Below are 27,693 nucleotides of genomic sequence, written 5' to 3' on the forward strand. Positions count from 1 at the left end.
GCATGACTGAGAAGGCCTCAGGAAACTTACAATCACAGTGGAAGGGAAAACAAACACGTCATTCTTCACATGGCAGCAGCAAAGAGAAGTGCCCAGCAAAATAGGGAAAAGCCCTTTACAAAACCATCAGATCTCGTGAGAACTCACTCACTGTCACGAGAAGAGCATGAGGATAACTGTCCTCATGATTAAGTTACCTCCCTCCAGATCCCTCCCACAACACATGGGGATTATGGAAACTACAGCTGAAGATGAGATTTGGGTGGGGACACAGCCAAACCTTATCTGTGTCTTTTTTCATGTATATATGTATTTTTTTCTTTTCTAAGCATAGTTGATAGACTGGTTACTCTACCTGTTTCTGTAGGCCTCTCAGATCACTGAAACAAGATGTTGTCCAAATTAGCAGGTGACACTGGCACATAGAGGAATGGTCTGTATTTTAATTTTCGGTATATAACATTTTAGTAAAGCTTTTACTGGAATTGTTTTCTACCCATATCCTCAGGAAACCATGTGAAGTAGACAGCCTTGCATTTCGTGGATTGCTCTTGCAAACGATGAAGGGAGCAGTGCTGTTGGATGCTCTTCCCAGACGCCTTCTCCAAGGAGGCTTAGCTGCTGCCCTTTTGAGTTTCCTTGGAGGACATCCCCCAAGGACTCTCTGGCTTGTCCTTGTGAAGTTGCTTTGCTTTTTGTGCCAGCTTTTTAGGAATATAAAATGTTATATGTGTACATAGGAAAAATACAGAGGGATATATGCCTACTAGTTTGTGTCAGCACTAGTTTCCAGTATATCATAGATGAGGAGTTTCTGTTATGTATATGGGATTTCTGAGATACACAGGGGTTTTCTGTGCACATCATTCTGTAATGCAGCCATCCTGTCACACCCTGAATGTCAGTACAGATAGTGCCTTTCTCTTCATAGGACTATGACAGTTTATCTTTTTCTTTCACAGTAAAAATAAATCTTTTTAAAGATTCTGACTTTATATAACTAATACAATTCTCATGCTTCTTCACTTGTTACAAGAACATATTGTTCTGTCCTGTAGATGTACTGTAGTTATTTAATCATCTCCTATTGATAAGGATCTCCTGTTGATAAGGAGATCATTAAATAACTTGTAACTATTTTAAAACATGGAAGTAATACCAGCACATGATAAAAAAACATATTCTAGTTCATGAATGGGTGTAAATTTAGAGATTTCCTCTTTCCGCTTTCTTTCCTCTCCCCACAAGCTGTACAGTAAACAATGTATAGCTTGAGGTTTCTTCTCTTGTATTAAGTTCTTGTAGTCACCATTATAGCTTTAACTTTTCTATTTGTGAGGGTCAACAGGCAGTGCCTTCACACTCTGACTTTTGGTGAGATTTATATTGACAAGGCTTAAAACATTTGTAGTGTTCCCCATCTATCATTAGGCTCCCTGTGCTTTTTCTGCAAGTGTAGTCTAAACATTTTAATATAAGGAAAGCAACATTTATAGTTATAGTATTATGATAACATGTTTTGCCACAGAACCAAGTGGTATGAGGTGGAATTCTGCCTCACCAAACCTTTGCCAATGAACGAATATTGAGATGGAAACTCCAACTTTCTCTTTAGGTGTCTGCTATTTCTGGCTGCCTCAGTTGCCATGGTTTCTCCTATCCCATGGTGTTTGTTTCTTGGATTCTATTTTTGTTTTGCTGGAGCACCTCCTTATAGAATGCATGGCTGACAGACTTCTTGGGTTTTTGCACATAATGTTCCAACATGCAGTTATTTTGTTCTCATACTTCTTGATAATTTGGTGGGGTCTAGACTTCTAGGATCATGTAATTTTCCTTTTGAAATCAGAAAATACTCTCTTATTTTCCAGAGTCTAGTGTTGTTAATGAGAAGTTGTATATCTGTTTGATCCTTGTTCTATTGTGGGTAAATGTCTTCTACTCTCTCCTTCTCTCCCTCCCTGGACTTCAAGTCCTGACGGTTTGATTTTTCATTACTTTACACCCTGATCTGCTTCTCTTTCAGCCTGCATGTCCATATTGGGATCACCCCTTTGAAAACCTCAGGCTTTCTTTGGAGAGGGATTCTCAAGTTTTAGCCCAGGAATAAAAGCGCTACCCATGGCTCCTACTTCTTGGGATCTTGGGAAGACCCCTCGCCTCTGTTGTCTTGCTCTGTAGTTTTCTCTGCTTTTCCACGTCAACCTGCTTTCATCTGCCTTATGCCCTAAAAGCCCAGGCAGGCTTTCTTGCCTTCTGCTAAATCCCTCTGTAAGTTTTTAGCACCATGCACTATTATGGTTCATTCACCACCAAAAGTACCTCTTCTGACATTTTAACAGAGTCCTGAGAAGGATGGAGAGAAGATACTGTGTACTTTATCACCATTTTGAATTAAAACCCCTTTTAATTAATTAATTAATTAATTTACAGGCAGGGTCTCGCTCTGACAGGCAGGGTCTCGCTCTGTCACCCAGGCTGGAGTGCAGTAGTGTGATCATGGCTCACTGCAGCCTCCACCTCCTGGGATCAAGCAATACTCCTGTCTCTGTCTCCCGAGTAGCTTGGACCCCAGTCATGTGCCACATTTGACTGACTGATTTTTAAATTTTTTGTATAGATGGAGTCTTGCCATGTTGCATAGACTGGTCTTGAACTCCTAGGCTTAAGCCATCCTTCCACCTTGGTCTCCCAAAGTGCTGAGCACGCCACTGTGCCTAGCCTAAAAGCCTTTATAGATCACTGTCAGTGGCAAAATTAGTGCCTTGGTCACCTTTACCAGTGGCTGTTCTTGCTCTCCAGTAGAAATATCACTCAACATTATCAAAGAATTGGGATGAAGTTAAATGAGCCAGTTCAACTACATTTGATATGTAAGTCCTTATGAGACATGTTGTACTTTATTATGTAAGAGTGTGGCCATAAACTTAAAAATAGCTGGGTAACTTTGTTACCCTTGCCTTGATGGTGTGTTGCAAGTTAGTTAAATTTCATATATTCTTAATCAGCACATCGCCAATAAATGTTACTACTGCATCACAATTTAGGGGAGGTTCTATATATCTGTTTTGAAATAAAGATGGAGGTGACTTATGATACTTACAAGTTGTTGAAAAATTATGGCTCCTAAAAGTATAAATTTTCATCATTGTATACCCAAACAACCCACATTAAACTAGTGTGAAAATGAGAAAACTAACATTGAAATTATAAAAGCAAGAATGTTGGCAATTAAACTCCATTATAAATAAAGCTGTCATTGATACTGAACAAAATGCTGTTTGTGAGGATGAGGACTTTGTGGCCCCCGGACGCAGGCATGTTACTGAGCTTTGCAGCTTTGCACGGGAGTCTCACTCCTTGGTACTGAATTAGACCTCCCTAAAGTCTAGTAATACCCCATGTTTAGGTTATAAATTATGATTTTAGTGCCCCTTAATGATTCACTTCATAGGTTACCATGGACTAGCCCTTAGTTGTACTGAGAAAAGAAAGACTATGAACCTTTGTTAAGTGCCAAAGAAAGAACTGGGCTTTGGGTCATCTCAGTCCATGGTGAGGGCTGACTTTGACCTCTAGTCACAGATCAGTTTGCATGTCACATGTTGGCAGTCTTGTGGGGTATTGGGTTCTTATGAGTATCTGATTAAATCCATTTACATTTTCACTATAAAAATGCGTCTGCGCATATGAACACACCATTTTGTATATGATTTCACACTTTTCATGGGCTTCCTGAAGCCCATTTGTGAACCCTTGACTAAGAAAGCCTGCTCGAGAGAGGAGTCTGAAGCCGCCCTTCCTCTGTCTCCTCCTGGCGCTCACTCAGGATCCTCACATGTGTGTAAAACACACGGAGAAAGCCTGAGGAGGCCAGGCGTTTCCCTTTTGCTTTTGGTTCTGTTCCTGATGGCTTTTATCACGGACACACTAGGACCCTCTTCCCTGAGGACACCACCCCTGCCACCACATTGCTCTGGGGCAACTTCCAAGCTTGTTGCCCTCCCCAAGTAAGGGAAGGAATGTGGAGAAGCTGTGTGTGCTGAGCCTTTATTTTCATTATTGGCAACAATGTTTGTTTTCATTTTATCAGCTTCTTTATTTCTTTATCCTCCATTTTGTTAACTTCCACAGGTAGTATATATTTTGAGAACAGTGTGAGGTTTATTCTACTAATGGAAATTTACAAAAATACCAATTTGAATGATTGAGAAATTGAAGTTAAAGAACTCTTGAATAGAAATGTCACTGTTAGTTCAGTGCATTGATTTATTGTCACATCTGAAGCCAGCTGTGCATTCTTGGTATGTGTGTATTCAACTCAGGTGTGACCTACTATCTTTTATATGTCCCTGGATTTAAATTTGCTAATTTCATTATGATTTTTGTGTCTATATTTATAAAAGCCAGCAATAGTTAATTTCTGGAACATCCTTGACAGATTTTACTACCAAGGTTATACTGGTCTCATAAAACAAGTTGGGAATGTTCTCTGTTTTTTGTTCGCTGGCACAGTGTGTGTAAGATTTGTGCTTTTACTTTATTCAGCCAGTGCCTTCACGTGCTGCTTCCTTTTATATCCACTCTCTTTTGCTGCATATTCTTTCTCTGCAAGAGCACAGTTCTTCTGGAATGTGTCCCTTAGGATTAACTATCTCAGGAATGATTTGTGTGAAAACATCTTTATTCTTATTGTGGAAAGATTGTTGTTAGGAGTAGAGTTTGTTTTCCTGTCTGTACACTGAAGATTTCATCCTGCTCCTCTAGCTCCTCTCTTTCCTGGGCTCTGGGCGTCTGCTCTCAGCCTGACTGTCCCCCTGTGCTCCCGCTTCATTTCTCTGTGCTGTGTGTGTCTGGGTTCATGTTTATTTGTATTTATTCTGCTGCAGGTTAGTTGGGCAAATCTGTTTCTGTGAGATACAGATTACCTTTTGGTACAGATACAGATACCTTTTGGTATTTTCTGTGTCTTGTGTATCTCTACACTGCTTTCTGGGTTATTGCTTTAGTTCTGCTGCCCAGTTTGGCCATTTTCTCTTTAGTTGTGTCTAATATGCTGCTAAAACCGGTCCACTGAGCTTTTAACATTAGTCATTGTATCGATTATTTCTGGAGGGTCTCTCTGCTTCCCCACCCCCCAAGTCTGATTGGTCATTCTTAGTTTTCCTGCTTCCCACCTGTTTGTGTTTCCTTGAGTGGTTGCTGTCTGTGGTTCATATACTGTGTGTTTGACTTTGCCAGCGCGCTCGAGGCTGTTTTCCCAGCTGCGTCTCCTCCTCTTGGGGTGATCGGCTTTCTGTCCCCCATCGTTGCTACTAATTCTTAGGACTCATAAAGCACTTCAAATGGCAGTTACTATCAAAAACTAGAAAGAAGCCTTCTATGTTGTAGCTCCCTCCGGTCGATTATTTTCTCTTGACCTGTTCTTTACTTGCTATGAGCATATCATACCTCTTACTTCCTGAAATAATAACTGTCTCAAAACAGTGAAATCTGATCATTTGACCATATTTGTTCAACTGCACACCTGTGTAATAGTATTGACTTTATGCCCCTACAAGGTAGAAAATGAGTGTTTAGTTTTTGGCGGAGCAGAGCCCCAGTTTCCACAGTCTAATTAAATTATAATGATAAATATCACTTTAAAAGGAAGCACAGTTGCTTCATTTAATCAATATGGTGATTACTGGCACAGAAAACCCATCAAGTGCTGTGAATGATAAATGTGTTTTCATACAACTTGCAGTGTACTTGCTGTTGGTAGGAGGCATGTAAAATCCTCAACAGTCCCTCTTTTCATAGCATTGCTGTAGTATTGGAATTTCCCTTTGTTGGTAGATAGTGGGATATAAACCCATGTGGAAACCCCCTCAGCTTGACGAATTTGGGGTCATGCTGTTTTCAGAAGAGGATCTCCTGAGACTAGGAGCGGTCACCCAGAGGAAGCTCTGGGAAGATGGTGGTGCTGGGGTTGGAGCTGAGCTGCCTGCCCCGGCTTGTCAGTGGGTGGAGACCAGAGACCAGACCTGCGTATCCCACAGTACTTCCCTTTCCCCATACACCTTTGCGGGTGGCTCACTCCCCACCTGTTTCACAAGACTGCTCCAGGCAAATGGAGAAAACAGTGAGGTTGAAGCTCTTGGCCCTAACTTGTGAGCTGGCTTCCTAGCATCTCCAACCATGATACCCTTGAACATAGTCTCCTCAGTCTCTCTCTTTTTGGAGAGGAATATGAAATTTCTAGTTACATAATCTCGTAACTTTTCTGCACCTGCCGTTCATCAGCTCTTTTCTGACTGTGGCAGGTCATCAGCGGCTGCAGTTGTTGGTTAGTTGTCTCATGTGGTTGATCATACAGCAGCTACTTGGTCCCGTTGTTGTGGTTAGTACTCTGTAAAACCGGTTGTCATTGCTGGCATTTTTTTGTTCCATTGCCTAATTATTTGTTTTCTAATACATTTTTATTATGAGATACCTTTCGTAAAGATGAGTACATATTTAAAAGAATAATTTTAATTGCATGTCCACGAAACTCTCACCCACGTTAAATAGATATTGTTCACCTCACAGTCTCCTTCATGCTCTTTCCGGATGACAGCTCCCCTCATCCATACACACATCTAATATATACTATGTGTGTGTATACATATATATTTTTTAATTAATTAATTAATTATTATTATTATTATTTGAGACAGTGTTTTGCTCTGTGGCCCAGGCTGGAGTGCAGTGGCATGATCATAGCTCTCTGCAGGCTCAACTTCTCAGGCTTAGCTGATCCTCCCACCTCAGCCTCCATGGTAGCTGGGACTACAGACATGAGCCACCACTCCTGGCTAATTTTTTTACTTTTTGTAGAGATGGTGTCTCCCTGTGTTGCCCAGGTTGGTCTTGAACTCCTGGGCTTAAGCAATCCTCCTCTGTCTCCCAAAGTGCTGGGCTTACAGGTGTGAGCCAGCATGCTGGCCTTTTTGTTTTTGAGACAGGGTCTCACTCTGTCACCCAGGCTGGAATGCAGTGGCAGGATTATGGCTTACTGCAGCCTTGAACTCCTGTGCTCAAGCAGTTGTCCTGCCTTAGCCTGCTGAGTAGCTGGGACCACAGGCGCACACCCCCAGGCCTCGCTGCATTATTATTTTTTTGTAGTGATGGGGTCTCCATGTGTTGACCTAGGCTGATCTTGAACTCCTGGCCTCAAGTGATCCTCCTGCCTTGGCCTCCCAGAGTGCTGGGATTATAGGTGTGAGCCACTGTGCCTGATGACAGCCTATATTTTGAAATAATACTGTCCTTTTCTTTTCTTTTTAATTTTACCATGTAAGAATGCATCCCCAATCAATGTAGTTCAGTTTTGCCTGTGGTGGAACTTTATCCAAGGGGAGTCATCAGTATATTCTTTTGTGCTTCTCTTGATTTATTAATGAGGTGGATTACATAAATTGATTTTCATACACTAAATCATGTTTGCATTTGCATCATCAATTCAACTTGATCGTGCTTGATTGATCACTTTAAAAAATATTATTGGATTGAGTGTGATCACATTTTGTATAGGATTTTTACATCTGTATTTGTAAGACTGGCTTACCTCTTAATTCCTCATCTTCACAAAAGTGTCTTGTTGAATGCTGGATGTAACTTTCTAGAGAAGCCATCTAGGCATGGAGTGTTCTTTGTAGGATGATTTTTGTTTACTGACTGTAATCCATCCGTCTCTCCCTCCATTTCTTCCTTCCTTCCCTTTTTTTTTTTCTTTTTCTTAAGACAGGGTCTCACTCTCTCTCCCAGGCTAGAGTGTGATGATACAATTTCAGTTCACTGCAGCCTCTGGCTCCTGGGCTCAAACGATCCTCCTGCCTTTTTCTGTTTTCTTTGAGCTTACTTTGTTTTTCTCTTCCTGACTTGAGGTGGCACTCACGAATTTTTTTTTTTTTTTTTTTTTTTGAGACGGAATCTTGTTCTGTCACCAGGCTGGAGTGCAGTAGCCTGATCTCAACTCACTGCAACCTCCTCCTCCCAGGTTTAAGAGATTTTCCTGCGTCAGCCTCCTGAGTCACTGGGACTACAGGCGCGTGCCACCACGCCCAGCTAATTTTTATATTTTTAGTAGAGACGGGGTTTCACCTTGTTGACTAGGATGGTCTCTATTTCTTGACATCGTGATCCGCCCGCCTCGGCCTCCCAAAGTGCTGAGATTATAGGCGTGAGCCACCGCGCCTGGCCTAATTTTTTAACTCCTATTCTAGTTTGAGCACTGAGCTATACATTTCCCTCTGATGTGCTGCTTTATCTGTGTGCCACACAGTTCCATACATAATCTTTTCTAGTTTTAAATTCTAAATGTTTTCTGTTTTCTACTGTGATTATTTTGTCTGTGATAATTTGGAAGTATATTGCTTAACTCTCAAATGTATGGGGACTTTCTAGTTATACTTGGGCTATGAATTTCTAGGCTCATTGTGTTATGGTCAGAGGATGAGCTCTGTCTGATTTCAGCCACTTGAAATATGTTGAGATTTTCTTTATGGCTGGGGTGTGGTCTATTTTTAGAAGTGGCACGTGTGTCCTTGAGGAGCTGATGTACGATGCACTGTTAGGAGTGTCTTGTGTGTGGCCACCGTGCAGCTTGTTAATTGTAGTGCAGATCTTCCATCTCTCTACTGTTCCGTTTTTTCAGACGCTCTCTGTCACCTGCTCTTCTCCACTCCCTCCATGACAGAAAGACTCCTGTGTCTTTGACCATCTTTTATTGCACCCCTACTGTGATCTTAGTCATGGGGCCAAGCACTCTACATCTGTTCCTCCATTTAATCCTCACAGCACCATCTGCAGCGGGTGTTCCTTGCGTCCTCATCCTGTCCTCATAGGAGCAGGCCTGGAAGGGGCTGAGCCACTCTTCCAGTCACTTGGCTGTGAGGCTGCAGTCTAGGGTGGTGGCCTGGACCCCTCTTTCCTGGAAGCCATGCTTTTACTGAAACCTCTTGCAATACCCCGGCAAGTATGGCCGTTTTACCTCAGTTGGTATGAATATAGTCAGATTAGAGGCAACCATTCTAATACTTGATGTTTAGACTTTGCAGCTTCCAAAATCCATCCCACATATCACCTGCTCCCTCCCCAGAGTGGCTGGGCTTCCCATCCAGTTTCCCATCCTGCAGGCAGCCCAGGGAAGTCAGATTTCTTGGCCAGGCTTGCAGAATTGGTGGGATGTAATGTGGGCACTAGAACCCCGTTCTGTAAATCCTGGTTTCATGTCCTTTCTGCTGTCTTTTGCTTTCTCTGTTTAGGCAGTGGTCTTTTTGGTGTGTAAAGCGTCTAGAATGGACTTTATTTCTCTGTGGCTCTTTGCATTGAGGGAGGGACTTGATGCCGTCTGCAGAGAAGCCTGCTCAATTCATGCTCACTCGGGGGCCTCACTCTCTGCCCACTGGGGAGGGGCTGTGGCAGAGCTGGATTCTGATTGATAGGAGGCGGTGCTGAAGGTCAGAGGCCAGCACTCACACTTGACACTCTCCACCCAGGCATGGTGATTAGGACCACTGGGGAGGGTGATTTGGGAGCTTAAATCTGGTATGGTGATGAGAGGATCATTGATAGTGGGGACAGTTCTGGATATGTGGCTCACATCCTCTGTGCTGGACAAGGTGACTCTGTGATCTGTAATTCCAGGCTGATAGAGCATTTTCAGTGATAGCCCATTTGACTTGGTGGTGCTAGTGTAGGACACAGGTGAGCCTGTCTCTCTGTGTGTCTTAGGCCTGTCCCAGCAGATGAGCTGACATATGTTCTAGATGATTATCAGCCGGTCACAGGTGAGGTTTGGAAGGTAGCCTCCAATCTCCTCTGAGGACTGCAGCAGTGACTGGGGCAGCAGGAACGCACTCTGATGGCCTGGCCAAGTCTGCACAGCAGGAGCCGAGCCACATTCACACGCACCTCATCCTCCACACTTCACCTCCTTCCTCCAGGTTCCCACTCCAAAACCCACTCATCCCTGGAAACAGCTCCAAGAGACTTTTCTTTGGAACTCTGCAGCGGAGAAACCCATTGCAGACTTCTCCTTCTTTTGGATATCAATTTGCATTTCAAGAAGAAAATGTTAATACTCCATATTGAGGTTTCATACGTATATTAGCATGTAGAAACATTTTCTCTAATGGCTTGCTAGTAGAAAATGTTTTCACATAGAGCAGAAACGAGATGGAGATACTGCTTCACAGCCTCTGCTCCGGAAGCAGAGGTGGCCTGTAGCTTCCAAACCTCTGCAGAGCAAGTGCAGGGATGGTGCATCTCTGTATCTGGACTCACATTCACATGTGTGCATGCGTAGGGGGCATGTGCGTATTGTCAAAAAGATGAGTAAATCTGAGTACTTTTTATATGAGTACTTCTGCCTCAGACTTCACTCCTCAGCGTGAGGCCTGGCACCGCTGATGCCAGTATGTTGGGCAGCAGTGATCTGGCTGCGTCTGTCACAGTGCCTCTCCCTGCTACGGGCAGATGGAAGAAGATGACATCCAGTGTGCAGATCCCCTTTACAGATTCGGAAGAATACATTCAAAATAACTTAAACTTGTATTTAGGAAGACTTTTAATGAAGACTATTTATTGTTATCGAGTTCACTTCTGAAATGGGGAAAAAGCTTTTGATACTGAATGAAACAAGTGTGAAGTTATTGAATCTCTGTTACACAGAGGGGAGCCTTTCAAGCTGGCATGGAGAGCTTAAGGAGCGACTGAGGGAGACTGACGCTGACCACCTGCAGAGTCCTGGTTACTTCAGTGCTGCTAAGGTATTCTCTCATTCCACACACACTGAAGGAAGCTGCCTTGGGATCAGAGCAGACATAAAACTAGACAAATTTCAAGGTAAGTAAAAACCTGTAAAGATCTGATCAAATCTAGCTGGTAGAAATGCCTTTTTCTTGATGCAAACTGCTTAATTAAGCCTTTTGGCTTGCCTTTGAAAGGTGCTTTATTGAATAATTCCCAGCACAGATTATCTGTTACTGTTGTATTTCTAATCTTACTGCAGCCTTAGATCACTCATGAGACTCTTCTGCTCTTTCTGGGGTGGTGCCTGCTGCCCTCCAGTGGCATATGTGGCACCTGCCACTCTCTTTGGGGTCACACCATTTCTTGAGTCAGTGCTTCATGCCAGGCACTAGACTTGGTGAAAGCTGTTTGCCATCAATTATTATTTTCTTAGAAGGAATTAAGAGAAAATTTCCCTGTAATCCTGGTGCTCTGGGAGGCAAGGCAGGTGGATCACTTGAGGCCAAGAGCTCGGACCAGCCTGGCCAAGATGACAAAACCCATCTCTACCAAAAATACAAAAATTAGCCAGGCATGGTTGTACACGCCTGTAGTCCCAGCCTCGGGAGACTGAGGCAGGAGAATCTCTGGAACCCAGGGAGCGGAGGCTGCAGTGAGATAGATTGCGCCATTGTTCTCCAGCCTGGGTGACAGAGTGAGACTCCATCTCAAAAAAAAAAGAAAATTTCTATAGTACTTATTTTTGGTGACTATCCTATGATTCAGTGTCTGCTTTTGAGAGAAGTTGAGTCAAATACTAAGATCCCAGTAATGTTAGTATGATGTCTGGTTAATTTACTTATGACCAGCTGAGTGACTAACTCAAGAAATTCCAGTTGTACATTTCCAAGGAAGCTTTTCATGGTTCAGATGAGGTTAGGGGAAGGAGAAAGTGTCAGAGGGCTGCCGCAGGATTGAAGAACACAGATGTGCTCCTGTATTCATTTGCTCTGTGGATATTGACGAGCACCCACTGGGTCTCAGATGCCCTCTGGGCATGGCAGGGACCAGGAGCTCGCTTGGCAGCTCTCCTGTGAGCCACTTACTGGACATGGAGGGAGGGGATGGCCATGCTCCTACCTGGGAGTTCTGGATGGCATGCAGAGCCGTGAGGAGGGGGCAATCAACAGGGCGTGAGTTTGGACGGATGGGAGTGGCTGGGAGCCCACGGGGGACACCGTCTTTGGGGAATAGACACGCCCATATCTGACTAGTGGGTTTTGAGTTTGGCCAGCAAAGGCCCGACTTGCCATTTCTGTCTGTAAATGTCAGGAATTTCAGATAACTGGTTCCCCAGTGAGACCTTTAAAGGTGGTTTAGCTTCAGCCGATGCTTTTGTTGGTGGGGGGAGGGGAGGGTACACAGGCAGTCCAAGTATGGGAAGGTCAAAATCAGGTCACCTTTATCTTGGCTTGTGCCAGTGGGACAGAATTTTATTTTCAGCCATAACGCTTCTTTTAGCTTAATTAGTGATAGGAAATCAGCTTCTCTGTAACCAGAGGTTATTGAAAGAATGAGAATCCCAGAGTTGGAATGAGTCTGAAAGAGACATTGTGATTTAATATTGCCAAGTTAAGTGTTAATTTATGACTACCTATTTTTAACATACCATAAAAGAAAAGCATTGCATTAATTATGCTATATGTGTGAAATAGCAAGTATTTTTATATAATGTAACTGTGTACTAGAAAAATGAATTATTTATAATCCTTTGCACCAATAAATTGTTCTTAAAAGCATAGAAATATAATCAGGCCAGAAGGAAGCATGTGCTGAGAAAGCAAAACTAAAGAGCTGGAAATTATAAAATATTACGAGGTGATGAGTCACATCTCCTCCTCCTGATTCTGTTACTAAATGTAGCTGCAAGATAGAAATTGTGTCTTTCCTTTCTTTCATAAAATAAGAGCCAATTTCGACAGCAAACAGTTTGGTGTGTTATTCTTTTCCCTCTTCATGGTGGTTTAAATAAAAATAAATAAACATGAAAGATTTTGGCTGAAAAATCTTTGGAAGCGCGGCCATCCACGGTCTCACTGCAGCATCTGATTCTCTCTGAGCCTCCCTCTCGGGCCCTGCGTTAGTGTTGTCTGTGCAGTGTAGCCACAGGTTCGCTGTAGGTAGGTGTGGGCGTTATTTTTAGTTTCAGACAGACTCACTGTTTTTGCCTTTCTTTTTCCTTGAAAAGACTGAAGTTACTTCTTGTGTCTTTATACATGAGATTATCTTCTGAGGCTGCAACATCTTGGGGGGATACATAGATAGAATTCCTATAGTAGCGGGAGAGAGATCCAAGATGGCTGATCACTAGCAGCTTGGGCTCGTAGCTCCCAGTGAAAGCGCAGAGAACGAGAGGACGCCACACTTTCAGACGAATATTTGTTGCTCACGAACCAGGAGATTCCCAACAGAGGAGCCCCACGTGTCGCCAGGGCGACTCTTGTGGCCGGCGCGGCGGTTTTGCTGGTGCCTTAGCGTGCCAGTTTTTGGTGCAGAGTCCGGAGATTCCTGGGCAGAAAAGCACCATCAATCTTAACACCGCTGTTTTGGCCGGCGCAGTGGATTGCTCAGATTTCGGCGCTGGGAATCAACAAGTTGGACGTCTGCTCAGAGACCTAGTTAGAAAGTCGGTAATTACAAAGACAACAGACAGATAAATATATAATGAAGGGAAGAAATCAGCATAAAAAGGCAGAGAATACTCAAAATCAGAATGCCTCTCCCTCTACAGGGGATCGCAATTCCTCATCAGTAACGGAACAAGGCTTAATAGATTACGAGTGTGTTCCAATAACAGAAGCAGGTTTCAAAATGTGGGTGATAAGAAACTTCTGTGAATTAAAAGAACTTGTTCTAACCCAATGCAAAGAAACTAAGAACCTTGAAAAAAGGTTTGACGAAATGTTAACGAGAATGGACAATTTAGAGAGGAACATAAGTGAATTGATGGAGCTGAAAAACACAACACAAGAACTTCGCGAAGCATGCACAAGTTTAAACAGTCGAATTGATCAAGTAGAAGAAAGGATATCAGAAGTCGAGAACCAGCTCAGTGAAATGAAACGAGAAGACAAGATTGGAGAAAAAAGGATGAAAAGGAATGAGCAAAGTCTCCAGGAAATATGGGACTATGTGAAAAGACCTAATTTACGTTTGATAGGTGTACCTGAATATGATGAAGAGAATGAATCCAAGTTGGAAAATACTCTTCAGGATATCATTCAGGAAAACTTTCCCAGCCTGGCAAGGCAGGGTAATATTCAACTCCAGGTAATACAGAGAACACCACAAAGATATTCTTCAAGAAGACCAACCCCAAGGCACATAATTGCCAGATTTATTAGGGTTGAAATGAAGGAGAAAATACTAAGGGCAGCCAGAGAGAAAGGTCAGGTTACCCATAAAGGGAAACCTATCAGACTTACAGCAGATCTCTCAGCAGAAACCCTACAAGCCAGAAAAGAGTGGGGACCAATATTTAACATCCTTAAAGAAAAGGACTTTCAACCCAGAATTTCCTATCCAGCCAAACTAAGCTTTATAATCGAAGGAAAAATTAAATCCTTTGCGAACAAACAAGTACTTAGAGAGTTCACCACCACCAGGCCTGCTTTACAAGAGCTTCTGAAAGAAGCACTATACATATAAAGGAACAACCAATATCAGCCTTTCCAAAAATATATCAAAAAGTAAACAGCATTAATATAATGAAGAACTTACATCAACTAATGGGCAAAACAGCCAGCTAGCATCAAATGGCAGTACTAAACTTATATATATTCTAATCGGATAAAAAGCCAAAACCCATTGGTATGCTGCATCCAGACCCATCTCACATGCAACGATACACAAAGACTCAAAACAAAGAGAAGGAGGAAGATTTATCAACCAATCAGAGAGTAAAAATAAACAAATAAATAAAAAGCAGGAGATGCAATTCTCGCCTCTGATAAAGTAGACTTTAAAGCAACAAAGAGCAAAAGAGGCAAAGAAGGACATTATATAATGGCAAAAGGATCAATGTAACAAGAAGAGCTAACGATTTTACAGATCAACGAGACAGAAAATTAACAAGGACATCCAGGACTTGAACTCAGACCCGGAACAAGTAAACTTAATAAACATTTATAGAACTCTCCACTTCAAATACATAAAACATACATTACCACCTCACACCTATTCCATAAGTGACTACATAATTGGAAGTAAATCACTCCTCAGTAATCGCATAGCATTTCATAGGTTTCAATGAAATATTGGTTGGCTGCTCGTTTGTTATTTTCTTCCCTTATTCCTTCCTGTTTACATCAAGTATAATTATTGGTATAAAAGAGGTTTTCAATACCCATTACTAAACTGCATTCTAGCCTGGGCAAGAAAGCAATACTCCCATTCTCTCTCTCTCTTTCTCTTCTTTTTTCCTCCTCCTCTTTATTCTTTTTCTTTCTTTCTTTCAAAAAAAAAAGAATCTCACTGTCCCCTCTCCCCCATCCCACCCCATAAAAATAAATAAATAAATAAATAATTCCTATAGTAATTCCGCTGCTCAAGGGGAATTGCTGAGAAGGGCTTCAGGAAACCTTGACTCTTGTTTAAACTTGGAAGGCTTTCTCAGTCTTTCTCATTGCCACCACACACCACATCTTGTTTTCTTAACAAATATTTATTAGCTGATCTTTTTATTTTAAAATTAAGCTCATAGAAGGTATTACCTTATGTAATTATAGCAGTGTCATGCCCAAATGTTATCTAAAGAGAAATTAAAAATACATAATAAAATGTTTTTCTATGCCACTGTGTGAACACAGGCACTCCTGCTTTCACTCAAACCACTGAGTGGTGTGGGACAGTCAGTGCAGGCAGATACGGGGTACCGAGCTCGTGGCCTGACAACCATACGCAGCGGAGCTGGGTGGTATTACTTTCTGAAATGGTCAGCCCTGAAGGAAGCAGCGTTCAGTCTTCCCTATCTCTAGATAGTCTCTGTATTTTTGGAACATTGAGTGTATATTAAAAGTATAGAAAAATGCATTATGTGAATCCAAAACTCAGCTGGGCCTGGGCTTAGACAATTATGAACAGCCTTTCCACCTGCATTGAAGTCCTTTTGTGCAGGACAGTTTTTTGTTTCTGGGATGGTGCTGCTCCCTCCAGGAGGTTTAGGAGTGCCCATATCACTGTGATGCCTAAGCCACTTCTCATGTTGCTTCCTGTCGCTACCACCAGGCGTTGCTGCCACCTCCTGCTCTGTGCACAGTGTGGCTGCCTGATCGACTGGTCAGGAACTAGAGTTTTCTTGAAGCCTCGACTGAAAGGAGAAGCGAGGAGCGGCATGGAGCCCAGTGTCAAGAGGCAGCCGCGTCTTTAGGCGCTTTTCAGGAGAGCTCTTGGGGCCAGAAGGAGGGAGCCATCATTCAAGGCTTACATAGCATGGAGGTGCCCTCCCTGGGGTGTCCTGTGTGCTGACCTCTGTCCTGGTGCCTGGTGGCATCCTGGAGAGGAGCTCCATGAGCCTCCGTAGGGCTCTTCGCTGCGTAGAGGTCCTGGAGATGGGCAGTCTGGGTGGACTGTCAATCCATTGAGGGCCTTCGAATGAAGCACATTATTTAAGGGCACTAATTCTAGATCCTCAGATATTGTGACAAAAACTTGACATTTTTCTTCCTTCAAAGTAATTTATTGACTGAAATAACCAATTGAGCAAAGGTGATGCTTTAGTACCTAAATATTCCAGATTACTGACATAAAGTAAAAATTTGGCTAAGAACAAGAAGTCTCTCAGAACGTGCTTTTCTGGCACAAGCCCCTGCACCAGGAAGCTCTCTGCGTGGTGTGTGGCCTGAGTGATTTGCATCAGCTCAGGGGCGCTCAGGCACGTGGCGTCCCACTGTAAGGTCAGCAGAGGGAGAGCAGCTGGCCAGGTCAGAGGATTCATTTCTGTCTGAAGCTTTGTGGGGAATGAAGATGGCTTTTCCAGTAGCCTCTATCATTCCAGAGAGTTTTAAGATTGCTTTTATTTGTTCTTCTACTCTGGAACTATGAAGCCAAACCAAAGAAATGTTTCCACACCAGGTTTTGCCCAGAGTCTTTAAAAATGTTTATGAACTTCTTTAACTTGAGGCCCTCACAATTTTCTGGGCCCCCATAAGGTATAGAATAGGGGCCAGGCCTGCTCCCTTGTGAGGGCTGGGTGCTCCACTGGGCACGGATCCTTCCTGTGGATGGCTTAGGAGATGTGAGATTCATTTTCAGATGTGACAATCCAGATGTGGGGTTGGTGGCACATTTTTTTTTTGCCCAGTTATATCCGAGTAAAAGGAGGACAAATTCTTACTGAACCTATGCAATAAACTACATTGTCAGGAAGAGTAAAGCGTCTTAGTATGAGTGTTCCTGAATTCTGAAAGTTCAGGAGCAGTGTTACATTTCAGCTTTGAAAGCAGCCTACTGAACTTACGGCTAGAGATAGATGAAGAGAGAGAAGGGGCTTCCTTGTGCGCACATTAGTAAATATAACATTAAAGAGAATACCAGCACTATTCCAAAGCCACGATCAGCATTTCCCTGCCAGCTCCTCAAGTCTTACTTCCTGTCTGCTGGCTTGTGGCTCATCAGTCAGTTGTCATAGTCATGTGCTTCTTGGCTCAAAGCCCCTGGGAGCCCAGCTCATTTCCCTGGTGGAGTTGGACGGTTGTCGAAGGGGTGTCAGGTTCTGTTCAGCAGCCTGAGCCCGATTCTGTGCCTTGTAGTGTCAGTAGTGAAGGTGCCTGCGCATTCATTTTCTGTTGTGCACGGGCTGCCGTCGCATCTGACTCTGAGGGTTCTCTAAGAAGCCCACTGGCTCTTGGCAGAGCTCAGTTCCCTGTGGCCATAGGCCTGTGGGGCTTGGCTCCTGGAGACTGCCCATAGCCCCTGCCCCGTGGCCCTCTCCACAGCATAGCAGTTTGCCTCTCAAGGTGTATAGGCAAGGGTCTCCCCTCTTGCTTTCCTCACTGACTTCTCCTGTCTTTCAGGGCTTTACCTGATCAGGCCAGACCCACTCAGGAAAATCTCGCTTTTGATGAACTCAGTCACCTGATGAGATGCCTTAATTGCATCTGTGACATTCTTTCATCTTTGCCTTATGTAACCCTATATCCCATCATATTCACAATTCCTCCCACCTGCAAGAGCAGGGGAGTGTACAAGGTGTTTACCCCAGGAGCAGGATGCTAACACTACACTGACTGAGAAAAGAATTTGTCACACCTGTGTGTACCTGAAAGAGGTGTGTGCCCAACAGTGGTGTGTGCACCTGACAGGAGCGAGTGTGTCTCACATAGGTATGTGCGCCCAAGGTGTGTGTACCCAACAGAGGTATGTGCAGCCAGGGTGTGTGTGCCTGACATGGGTATGTGCGCCCGGCAGGGGTGTGTGAGCCTGATGGGTGTGTGTGCCTGACATGGGTATGTGCGCCCGGCAGGGGTGTATGAGCCTGATGGGTGTGTGTGTCTGACATGGGTATGTGCGCCCGGCAGGGGTGTGTGTGCCTGATGGGTGTGTGTGTCTGACATGGGTATGTGCGCCCGGCAGGGGTATGTGAGCCTGATGGGTGTGTGTGTCTGACATGGGTATGTGCGCCCGGCAGGGGTGTGTGTGCCTGATGGGTGTGTGTGTCTCACATGGGTATGTGCGCCCGGCAGGGGTGTATGAGCCTGATGGGTGTGTGTGTCTGACATGGGTATGTGCGCCCGGCAGGGGTGTGTGTGCCTGATGGGTGTGTGTGTCTGACATAGGTATGTGCGCCCGGCAGGGGTGTGTGTGCCTGATGGGTGTGTGTGTCTGACATGGGTGTGTGCGCCCGGCAGGGGTGTATGAGCCTGATGGGTGTGTGTGTCTGACATGGATATGTGCGCCCCGGCAGGGGTGTGTGAGCCTGATGGGTGTGTGTGTCTGACATGGGTATGTGCGCCCGGCAGGGGTGTGTGAGCCTGATGGGTGTATGCGTCTGACGTGGATGTGTGCGTCCCGGCAGGGGTGTGTGAGCCTGATGGGTGTGTGTGTCTGACATGGGTATGTGCGCCCGGCAGGGGTGTATGAGCCTGATGGGTGTGTGTGTCTGACATGGGTATGTGCGCCCGGCAGGGGTGTGTGTGCCTGATGGGTGTGTGTGTCTGACATAGGTATGTGCGCCCGGCAGGGGTGTGTGTGCCTGATGGGTGTGTGTGCCTGATGGGTGTGTGTGTCTGACATGGGTGTGTGCGCCCGGCAGGGGTGTATGAGCCTGATGGGTGTGTGTGTCTGACATGGATATGTGCGCCCCGGCAGGGGTGTGTGAGCCTGATGGGTGTGTGTGTCTGACATGGGTATGTGCGCCCGGCAGGGGTGTGTGAGCCTGATGGGTGTATGCGTCTGACGTGGATGTGTGCGCCCTGGCAGGGGTGTGTGAGCCTGATGGGTGTGTGTGTCTGACATGGGTATGTGCGCCCCGGCAGGGGTGTGTGAGCCTGATGGGTGTGTGTGCCTGACATGGGTATGTGCGCCCGGCAGGGGTGTATGAGCCTGATGGGTGTGTGTGTCTGACATGGGTATGTGCGCCTGGCAGGGGTGTGTGTGCCTGATGGGTGTGTGTGTCTGACATGGGTATGTGCGCCCGGCAGGGGTGTGTGAGCCTGATGGGTGTGTGTGTCTGACATGGGTGTGTGCGCCCGGCAGGGGTGTGTGAGCCTGATGGGTGTGTGTGTCTGACATGGAATATGTGCGCCCTGGCAGGGGTGTGTGAGCCTGATGGGTGTGTGTGTCTGACATGGGTATGTGCACCCGGCAGGGGTGTGTGAGCCTGATGGGTGTGTGTGTCTCACATGGGTATGTGCACCCGGCAGGGGTGTGTGAGCCTGATGGGTGTGTGTGTCTGACATGGGTATGTGTGCCCGGTAGGAGTGTGTGAGCCTGATGGGTGTGTGTGTCTGACATGGGTATGTGCGCCAGGCAGGGGTGTGTGAGCCCGATGGGTGTATGCGTCTGACGTGGATGTGCGCGCCAGGCAGGGGTGTGTGTATCTGACATGGGTGTGTGCGCCCGGCAGGGGTGTGTGTGTGTCTGACATGGGTGTGTGCACCCGGCAGGGGTGTGTGTGTCTGACATGGGTGTGTGCGCCCGGCCGGGGTGTGTGTGTCTGTCATGGGTGTACGTACCTGGCAGGGGTGTGTGTGTCTGACATGGGTGTGCGTACCTGGCAGGGGTGTATGTGTTTGACGTGGGTGTGTGCGCCCAGCAGGGGTGTGTGTGTCTGATATGGGTGTGCGTAACTGGCAGGGGTGTATGTGTTTGACATGGGTGTGTGCGCCCAGCAGGGGTGTGTGTGTCTGATATGGGTGTGTGGGCCCGGCAGGGGTGTCTGTGTCTGACATGGGTGTGTGTACCCGGCAGGGGTGTCTGTGTCTGACATGGGTGTGCGTACCTGGCAGGGTGTGTGCGCCCGGCAGGGGTGTGTGTGTGTCTGACATGGGTGTGTGCACCCGGCAGGGGTGTCTGTGTCTGACATTGGTGTGTGCGCCCTGCAGGGGTGTCTGTGTCTGATATGGGTGTGTGCGCCCGGCAGGGGTGTCTGTGTCTGACATGGGTGTGCGTACCTGGCAGGGGTGTATGTGTCTGACATGGGTGTGTGCGCCCGGCAGGGGTGTGTGTGTGTCTGACATGGGTTTGTGCACCCGGCAGGGGTGTCTGTGTCTGACATGGGTGTGTGCGCCCGGCAGGGGTGTGTGTGTGTCTGACATGGGTGTGTGCACCCGGCAGGGGTGTGTGTGTCTGACATGGGTGTGTGCGCCCGGCAGGGGTGTGTGTGTGTCTGACATGGGTGTGTGCACCCGGCAGAGGTGTGTGTGTCTGACATGGGTGTGTGCGCCCGGCAGGGGTGTGTGTCTGACATGGGTGTGTGCACCCGGCAGGGGTGTGTGTCTGACATGGGTGTGTGCGCCCGGCAGGGGTGTGTGTGTCTGACATGGGTGTGTGCGCCCGGCAGGGATGTGTGTGTCTGACATGGGTGTGTGCACCCGGCAGGGGTGTGTGTGTCTGACATGGGTGTGTGCGCCCGGCAGGGGTGTGTCTGTGTCTGACATGGGTGTGTGCGCCCGGCAGGGGTGTGTGTGTGTCTGACATGGGTGTGTGCACCCGGCAGGGGTGTGTGTGTCTGACATGAGTGTGTGCACCCGGCAGAGGCATGTGCCTGACAGAGGCCTGGCTTAGTGTTCAGGGTCCACAGTACATGAAGAATCCTACAGATCCTTGTGGACAAGGCAGTACGATGGAATTTGTGGCAAAAGACTCGCATAGATTTTTTTTTTTTAACAAAAGATGAAATTGAAATGGCAATGAGCTCATGCTTATTCATCCAGTGAGCACTGAGGACCTCCTAAGGCCAGGCCCATGATGAAGATCCCGAGGATGAAGACGCCTTGCCGTCCAGGTCAGTGGGTGACAGCAGTCGAAGTCAGGGGCACCCAGTACCGCACCCCTGGCTACTGCTGCCAGGAGGGTGAGTCCCCTGCCACGTGGGCAGAGCTGCCTCTGCAGATTCCCAGGTGGATCTCCTGGGGCAGGAACTGGCAAGCTGTGGCCTGTGAGCAGATTCTGCAACCTGAAAGCCAAGAATGGTTTTTACATTTTTAAGGAGTTATAAAACAGACAGGAAGAATCTGCAACAGAGACCATATATGGCCTGCACAGCCTAAGGTTTATAGAAATGGACAGACCTGCCCTAAGGGGCTCACTGGCTGGTGGGGCCTCGTCTGGGTTGCCAATTCTGCTGACTCTGGAATTAGAAGGTCTCAAGGAAGACTGTGTGCTGGGTAGGATTTCCAGATCCCAAAATACTTTGTTTCCACCCAAACCCACAGGGCAGAGAGAGCCCTCCTCCCTGTTCCTCGGCAGAGGCCTCCACACCGTGTGCTTACTGGCCTGCCAGAGTGACAACCACTGCCAGCTGTCTGTATCTTCTCAGTGCCCCGTAGTGTGGCTGCATACTGAGTGCACTTAAAACCATAAACAGGCAGAGAAAATCTCCAGTCTTCCAGGTGGTCTCAGAGGACTCAGTGATTTAAGAGGAAAAGACCAGACTGCTGCTTTCAGCAGGACACTGTGTGATGCCTGCCTGTCAGTCAGCACACGTAGATATGGGGTCCTGAGTTGGTGACCTCAAAACCATGAGTGGTAGGTGGACAGAGTAGCCCCTAATGAAGCAGAAAGACTGGAAGAGGCAGTACCTAATTTAGGTTGAGAAGCAAAGAGAGGCCTCAGAAGGTGAAGGCAGAGTACGAGAAAGGCTTTCTAAAACTGACAGGCCTGCTATCCACATTTCAAGATGTATTAGAGAAACTGGAAAAAAACATGCTGAGTGTAGAATGTCAGCAGAAAGCTGTGGCCGCAGTCAAGAGGGCCCTCTGTGGGTGTTGTGGTCCTGGACCTCGGGTGGGCCTGGTGGAGACTGTGCTGTCCCTCACCCTCCCAGGTGAGTCCTCTGTGATGGGGGTGGGTGAAGCTGAGTGCTGTCCTGAAAATCTGACCATGCACAGCCCTTTTCAAAGACCCTTGTAATTTTAGAGGCCACCAGCAGCCATGGGACTAGGCAGCATCAGAGCAGGGACACAATGTGAGTCATGCATGCCTGTGTTCATCCTGTGGTGGCCCCAGGCCCATGGAAGTGGGAGGGATCAGAAGGATTGGAGGGAGGGAGTAAAGCCAAGGGAAGGAGTGGGGACAGCGGACCCCTCCCCTGCTTGGTGGCCGCCTGCCTTGAGGACTCGCTCTCTTAGGAAAAGTCCACCAGTCTCTGAGCTCTGATTCTGGCCTCCTGTCAGGTGCCCTCATGCAGGAATGAGTGAGGGACAGCAGGGCAGGCCTTCCAGTCTTCCAGCAAGCTCTGCATCATGGGCGGGAGACCCTGCTCCTAAAAACATGTAGACCCTTAACGCTCTTCTTCCTCAGACCTGGGGCCTCTGCCTAAGCCGAGATGACAGGGAACAACTACAGGTACACCAGATTTAGGGACAGTAACATCAAGTGTTGCAAATAAACGGAGCTGCTGCTGGTAAAGCGGGCTGTGGGGTCGTGTTTGCTACACCCGGCATCACAGTTCGCAATTCAGAACCTGTAGCAGTGCTCAAGATAGAGTCATTCCTTTAGCAACAGACGTGGACTGAGCCCCCGTGGGCAGGCACTGACCGAGGCCTGGGGACAAATGTGGGGACAGATCAGCCCTGTGGTGATAGCTGGTGGGGGGTAGAGAACAGTAGACCTGCCCCGCCAGGCAGCGGCCGCTGTAAGAGCGGAGGTGCTCCCGCACCCAGAGGAGACACCCAGCTGGTCTCCGCCAGGTTGCTCGGTGTGCGCCCCGTGGGGAGAAGGCCGTCCCTGGCTGGTGTCCACAGGGTCCAGGGTGCAGTCTGAATTTACTTCTGTTCAGTGTTTCCCAAAGGCTTCTTCTACATGAAGAGACTCGGAGCGACACAGCAGCTCCCTCTTGTGGACAGATTCCCTCCTGTAAGGGGAAGTACAGCTGAGGTTCCAGCCTGCTGCCCCTTGTGATCCTGATGTGCGGAGAGTTTGGAACTGATGACTTCTGACCCCCTTCTTAATCCATGCCATAGCCATGCCTGGGGGCTCTTGACCATTCCTGACCCCTGGCCGCCCTTCCTTGGTCTGAGGGTACATGGGTGACCCTCTGGGTGTGGCAGGAGCTTTGTGCTTTAGTGACCAGCAGTCCCCGGATGAGTCAAGGCCCATCAACCCAATTTAAAATGAAACATTCCAAGTCTCTTCAGAGGACGGGGTGAGAATTTCTTCATTCAGTGATGGAGCTCGGCCTCGGCCTCGGCCTCTGCCTCTGCCTTGCTTCTGACTGACACACTGAGGGTTCAGGTGCAGTTTCTGCCCGCTGTGTGCAAATGGCCTGGTGGGTGTGGAGGGGAGGAAGGCTTTGATGACAGTGGCATTTGCTGGCACTGTGAGGAGAGTCAACACAAGGAGGTATGCCAAGGAGGCAGGGTAAGAGAAGTCATGGAGGTAGGGCTTGCACTAAGTCTGGAAAGCTGGGTATCTTTTCCAGGCAGATGGCATGGGAGGAGGGCACCCCAGGCAGGAGGGGCTCAGGAGATGACTCCAGAAGCCTGGTGGGCCCAAGAGTGTGAATAGGGTGGGGGGAGGCTGGGCCTGCTGGGGGCAGGAAAAGACCAGACCTGTGCTTAATTTCAATTTCTTTCTAAGTGATGCCCTCAAACTTAGATGGGCTTTTGATGAGAAGCAATAGTGTATACCCCTTGCCCTCCTGAAGGGCATCACTGATTTTTAAAAAATGCATTTTAGATGTTTGCATTTCTGTATTAATTAGTATTAGGATTGGCTATAAGTGACAGAGATGCAACATAGCAGGGTTTAACCAAGAGGAAGGGCTGCGTCCTGCACTTGCTGTTGTTTGATTGATGAACTGTAGACGTTATCTGTGTAGTGTTGGTTCATGTGGTGGAGGATTTAACTCACTGGCGTTTCTGCAGCCTTCTTTTCCTGTCTCATTTAGGACTGATTCCACATGAAAGTCACAGCATGACTTACAGTATCTCACACACCTTGATGTATACATGTACTTACTATGTTATAAGTAATCCAGAGGTAGGAGTTTGCTAGAGCTAGTTCAGAGTTCAGCCATGTCAGGACTCTGGGTGAGTACAGAGCAGCAGCTCTAGGCATCACATGTATGGTTAAGGCAGGAACAACAGAAGGAGCAGGCAGTGCAGCTCTTGTCTGTTCCTTTTGTCAGAGGCATGCGGAAGCCCTCAGCATATTTTCACTTGGCCAGAACTGTCTTTCTCCTTAACCGGAATTGTGTTTTGTGGCCAGCTGTAGTCACAAAAGAGACTGAGAAAATGAGCCTTTCATTCTTGTGGCACCCCTGGAAGAGGAGCAGGGGAAAAGGCCTTGAGGATGAACTCTGGGTCAGCTGACCAAGCTTGCAGCCATGCCTCTCTGCTGGTCATCCTAGAGACTGTGAGTGGCCCACATGCTGTGGCCTGTGGAGGCTGGGTGGCCTCTCAGCGTCTCAGTTTCCTGTGTGGGAGGCAGCAGAAGCACTTGCCTGGCCCTCATCTCTCAGTGGTGTCAGTTTGTCTGACCTCTGTCAGTTTGTTTGCTTCTCGCTCTGTCTCCCAGGCTGGAGTGCAGTGGCACGATCTTGGCTCACTGCAGCCTCCGCCTCCTGGGTTCAAGCAGTTCTCCTGCCTCAGCCTCCCTAGTAGCTGAGACTACAGGCACATGCCACCACGCCCGGCTAGTTTTTGTAGAGACGAGATTTTGCAGTGTTGCCCAAGCTGGTCTTGAACTCCTGGGCTCAGGTGATCCACCCACCTCAGCCTCCCACTGTGCTGGGATTACAGGTGTGAGTTACCACGCCCAGCCTAGTTTGTCTTCCATGTTACCAAAGGAGAACACTTTTTCTGTTCTGTAACCTTACTTCAATCAAAGTTCCAAATTCATAAATGGTGCTTATGTTATTATGACAACTGCTGAAAGTCATACCACGGTTTAATTTGCTTTATACTTGGATTTGGTATACTTGATTTTTTTGTTCCATTTTTTCTTTTTCCTGATTTCCCTGATTTCTTAGTTCCATTTTCTCTTTTTTCCTGCATTCTTGTCTGGCATGGAGTGGTAGAGCAGAGTGGGGAGTTTAGCTGAGTTTGGATCCAGCGGTCGAGCAAGGGCCTCGAGTCCCCGGCTCAGCTTCCTTCTCTGTCGTGTGGGGCAGGGAAGGTGCCTGTCGGGAGTGGCAAGCGCGGTGCGTGGTAGTGTGGGGCCCTGTGCGCTCATGTCCCTGAGCACCAGCACTTCTGCCTCTCTGTGTCCTCTTGTTGAGAGGGACCCCTGCCTCTCTTACTCTGTCTCCAGCCCTTTCCAGCTTATTCATTCTGTTTCTTGGAACCCATTTAATTCATTCTTCTTAAAATACATGTATTTTATATTTTATTTCAAATCTAGACTTAACTTTCTTTCTTTCTCTCTTTTTTTTTTTTTTTGAGACGGAGTTTCGTGCTTATCACCCAGGCTGGAGTGCAATGGCGCGATCTCGGCTCACCACAACCTCCGCCTCCCGGATTCAAGCAATTGTCCTGCCTCAGCCTCCCGAGTAGCTGGGACTGCAGGTGTGCGCCACCATGCCCAGCTAATTTTTTTTTGTATTTTTAGTAGAGACGGGGTTTCACCATGTTGGCCAGGATGGTCTTGATCTCTTGACCTCGTGATCCACCCACCTCAGCCTCCCGAAGTGCTGGGATTATAGGTGTGAGCCACCGCGCCTGGCTAGACTTAACTTGCTTATAGAATTTGTTTTTTTTTCTGGGATTTCTGATTTTTTTTTTTTTTTGAGACAGAGTTTCGCTGTTGTTGCCCAGGCTGGAGTGCAATGGCACGATCTTGGCTCAATGCAACTTCCGCCTCCCGGGTTCAAGTGATTCTCCTGCCTCAGCCTCCCAAGTAGCTGGGATTATAGGCTCCTGCCACCACTCCCAGCTTGTTTTTGTATTTTCAGTATAGATGGGGTTTTGCCATGTTGGCCAGGCTGGTCTCGAACTCCTGACCTCAGGTGATCCACCTGCCTTGACCTGGCCAAAAATCATTCTTTTAAAGTGTGCTCTCTGATATATTCTGACAAATGTATGCCAGTCCCACACCACTAAGCAGTCAGGGTAGAGAACATTCTCCTTACCCCAAAGAGTTTCCTTTCACCCCATGTAGGTGTCCTACCCATCAGGGCTCAGGGTGACCTTATCTGATGTTGATGTCCTGTCAGTTAGTTTGTATTCAGCAGACCACCCAGACCAGGCCATAAGGTGCAGGCTGGCCCCTGGCAGCCCACACCTGGTAGCCTCTGGGCAGCTCCTGGCTTGGTTGCTTTGGCGTGGAGTGTCAAGTGACCTCCACAGAACAGCAGATGGTGCTGTAGGGCCACTTCTAAAACTCGGTGGAGGAGGCTCAGTGGCTCAGTGGCATTCAGAGCGGTGGCCACCAAGACAAACCTCCTGTCTTCACACCATGTGTACATGTGTGTGCGTGTGTATGTGCGTGTGTGTGCGTGTGAACGTGCATTCCCAATTCAAGTCCAGAAGCCAGTTTCCTTCAGAAAACTTTCTGTTCCCTGGCTTTATTTTTACCATTTAGAGGACCCATGAGGCAATGATATGGAATACTTATAGCTGGTTTAATACAGTGAATGACCTGAATTATAAATAAAATTTTATCAAGTGATTAATAAATTTGATATAATAAATTAGGTCTGTGGGAGGGGCTTACTCTGTTATGGCATGAGAAGTTTTGTACATCTTTTGCAATTCAAAAAATCGTGGCCGGCTGTGGTGGCTCAAGCCTTTAATCCCAGAACTTTAGAAGGCTGAGACAGGAGGACTGCTTAAGCCCAGGAGTTTGAGACCAGCCTGGAAAACATGGAGAAACCCTGTCTCTACAAAAAAAAAAGTAAAAATAAATTAGCCAGGCATGGTGGTGCACGCCTGTAGTCCCAGCTACTCAAGAGGCTGAGGTGGGGGAATCGCTTGATCTCAGAAGACGGGGGTGGCAATGAGCCGAGGTCACGCCACTGCACTCCAGCCTGGGCAACAGAGGGAGACCCTGTCTCAAAAAAAAAGTCGTTACTTTGCTTGTATTGTCTTTGTGGGACATAATTTTATGATTCTGTTGTTTTAAGCTTAATATTCCAAATAGGTAATAATTATGATAAAATGCAAACCATTAGCCTATACTGTCATGATCTAAATATGTAGTAACAGATTTACAGAATGTATTTCAAAAGATTGGCACTCTGTTTTGTTTTTAATAGCCAGTTATAGAAAGCATTGCTGT

The 27,693-nt window shown here is 46.9% G+C and overlaps 1 protein-coding gene across 3 annotated transcripts in view; it reads left to right on the forward strand.

Annotated features, from left to right (window-relative positions):
* The first annotated feature begins 10,558 nt into the window (after positions 1–10,558).
* ADARB1 (adenosine deaminase RNA specific B1) overlaps positions 10,559–27,693 on the forward strand; it is a 109,373-nt gene continuing 92,238 nt past the window's right edge. The window contains exon 1 of one of the 3 annotated variants that reach the window (XM_012444327.3): positions 10,559–10,869. In XM_012444327.3, the coding sequence (XP_012299750.1) occupies positions 10,632–10,869 (238 nt within the window). In that variant the 5' untranslated portion in view covers positions 10,559–10,631. The remainder of the gene's footprint in view (positions 10,870–27,693) is intronic. The other 2 variants (XM_012444337.3, XM_012444330.3) reach the window with 2 other exon arrangements.

Source organism: Aotus nancymaae, unplaced genomic scaffold, assembly GCF_030222135.1.
Source record: "Aotus nancymaae isolate 86718 unplaced genomic scaffold, 86718_ANA_hifiasm-v0.15.2.pri h1tg000022l_1, whole genome shotgun sequence".
NCBI lineage: Eukaryota > Metazoa > Chordata > Mammalia > Primates > Aotidae > Aotus > Aotus nancymaae.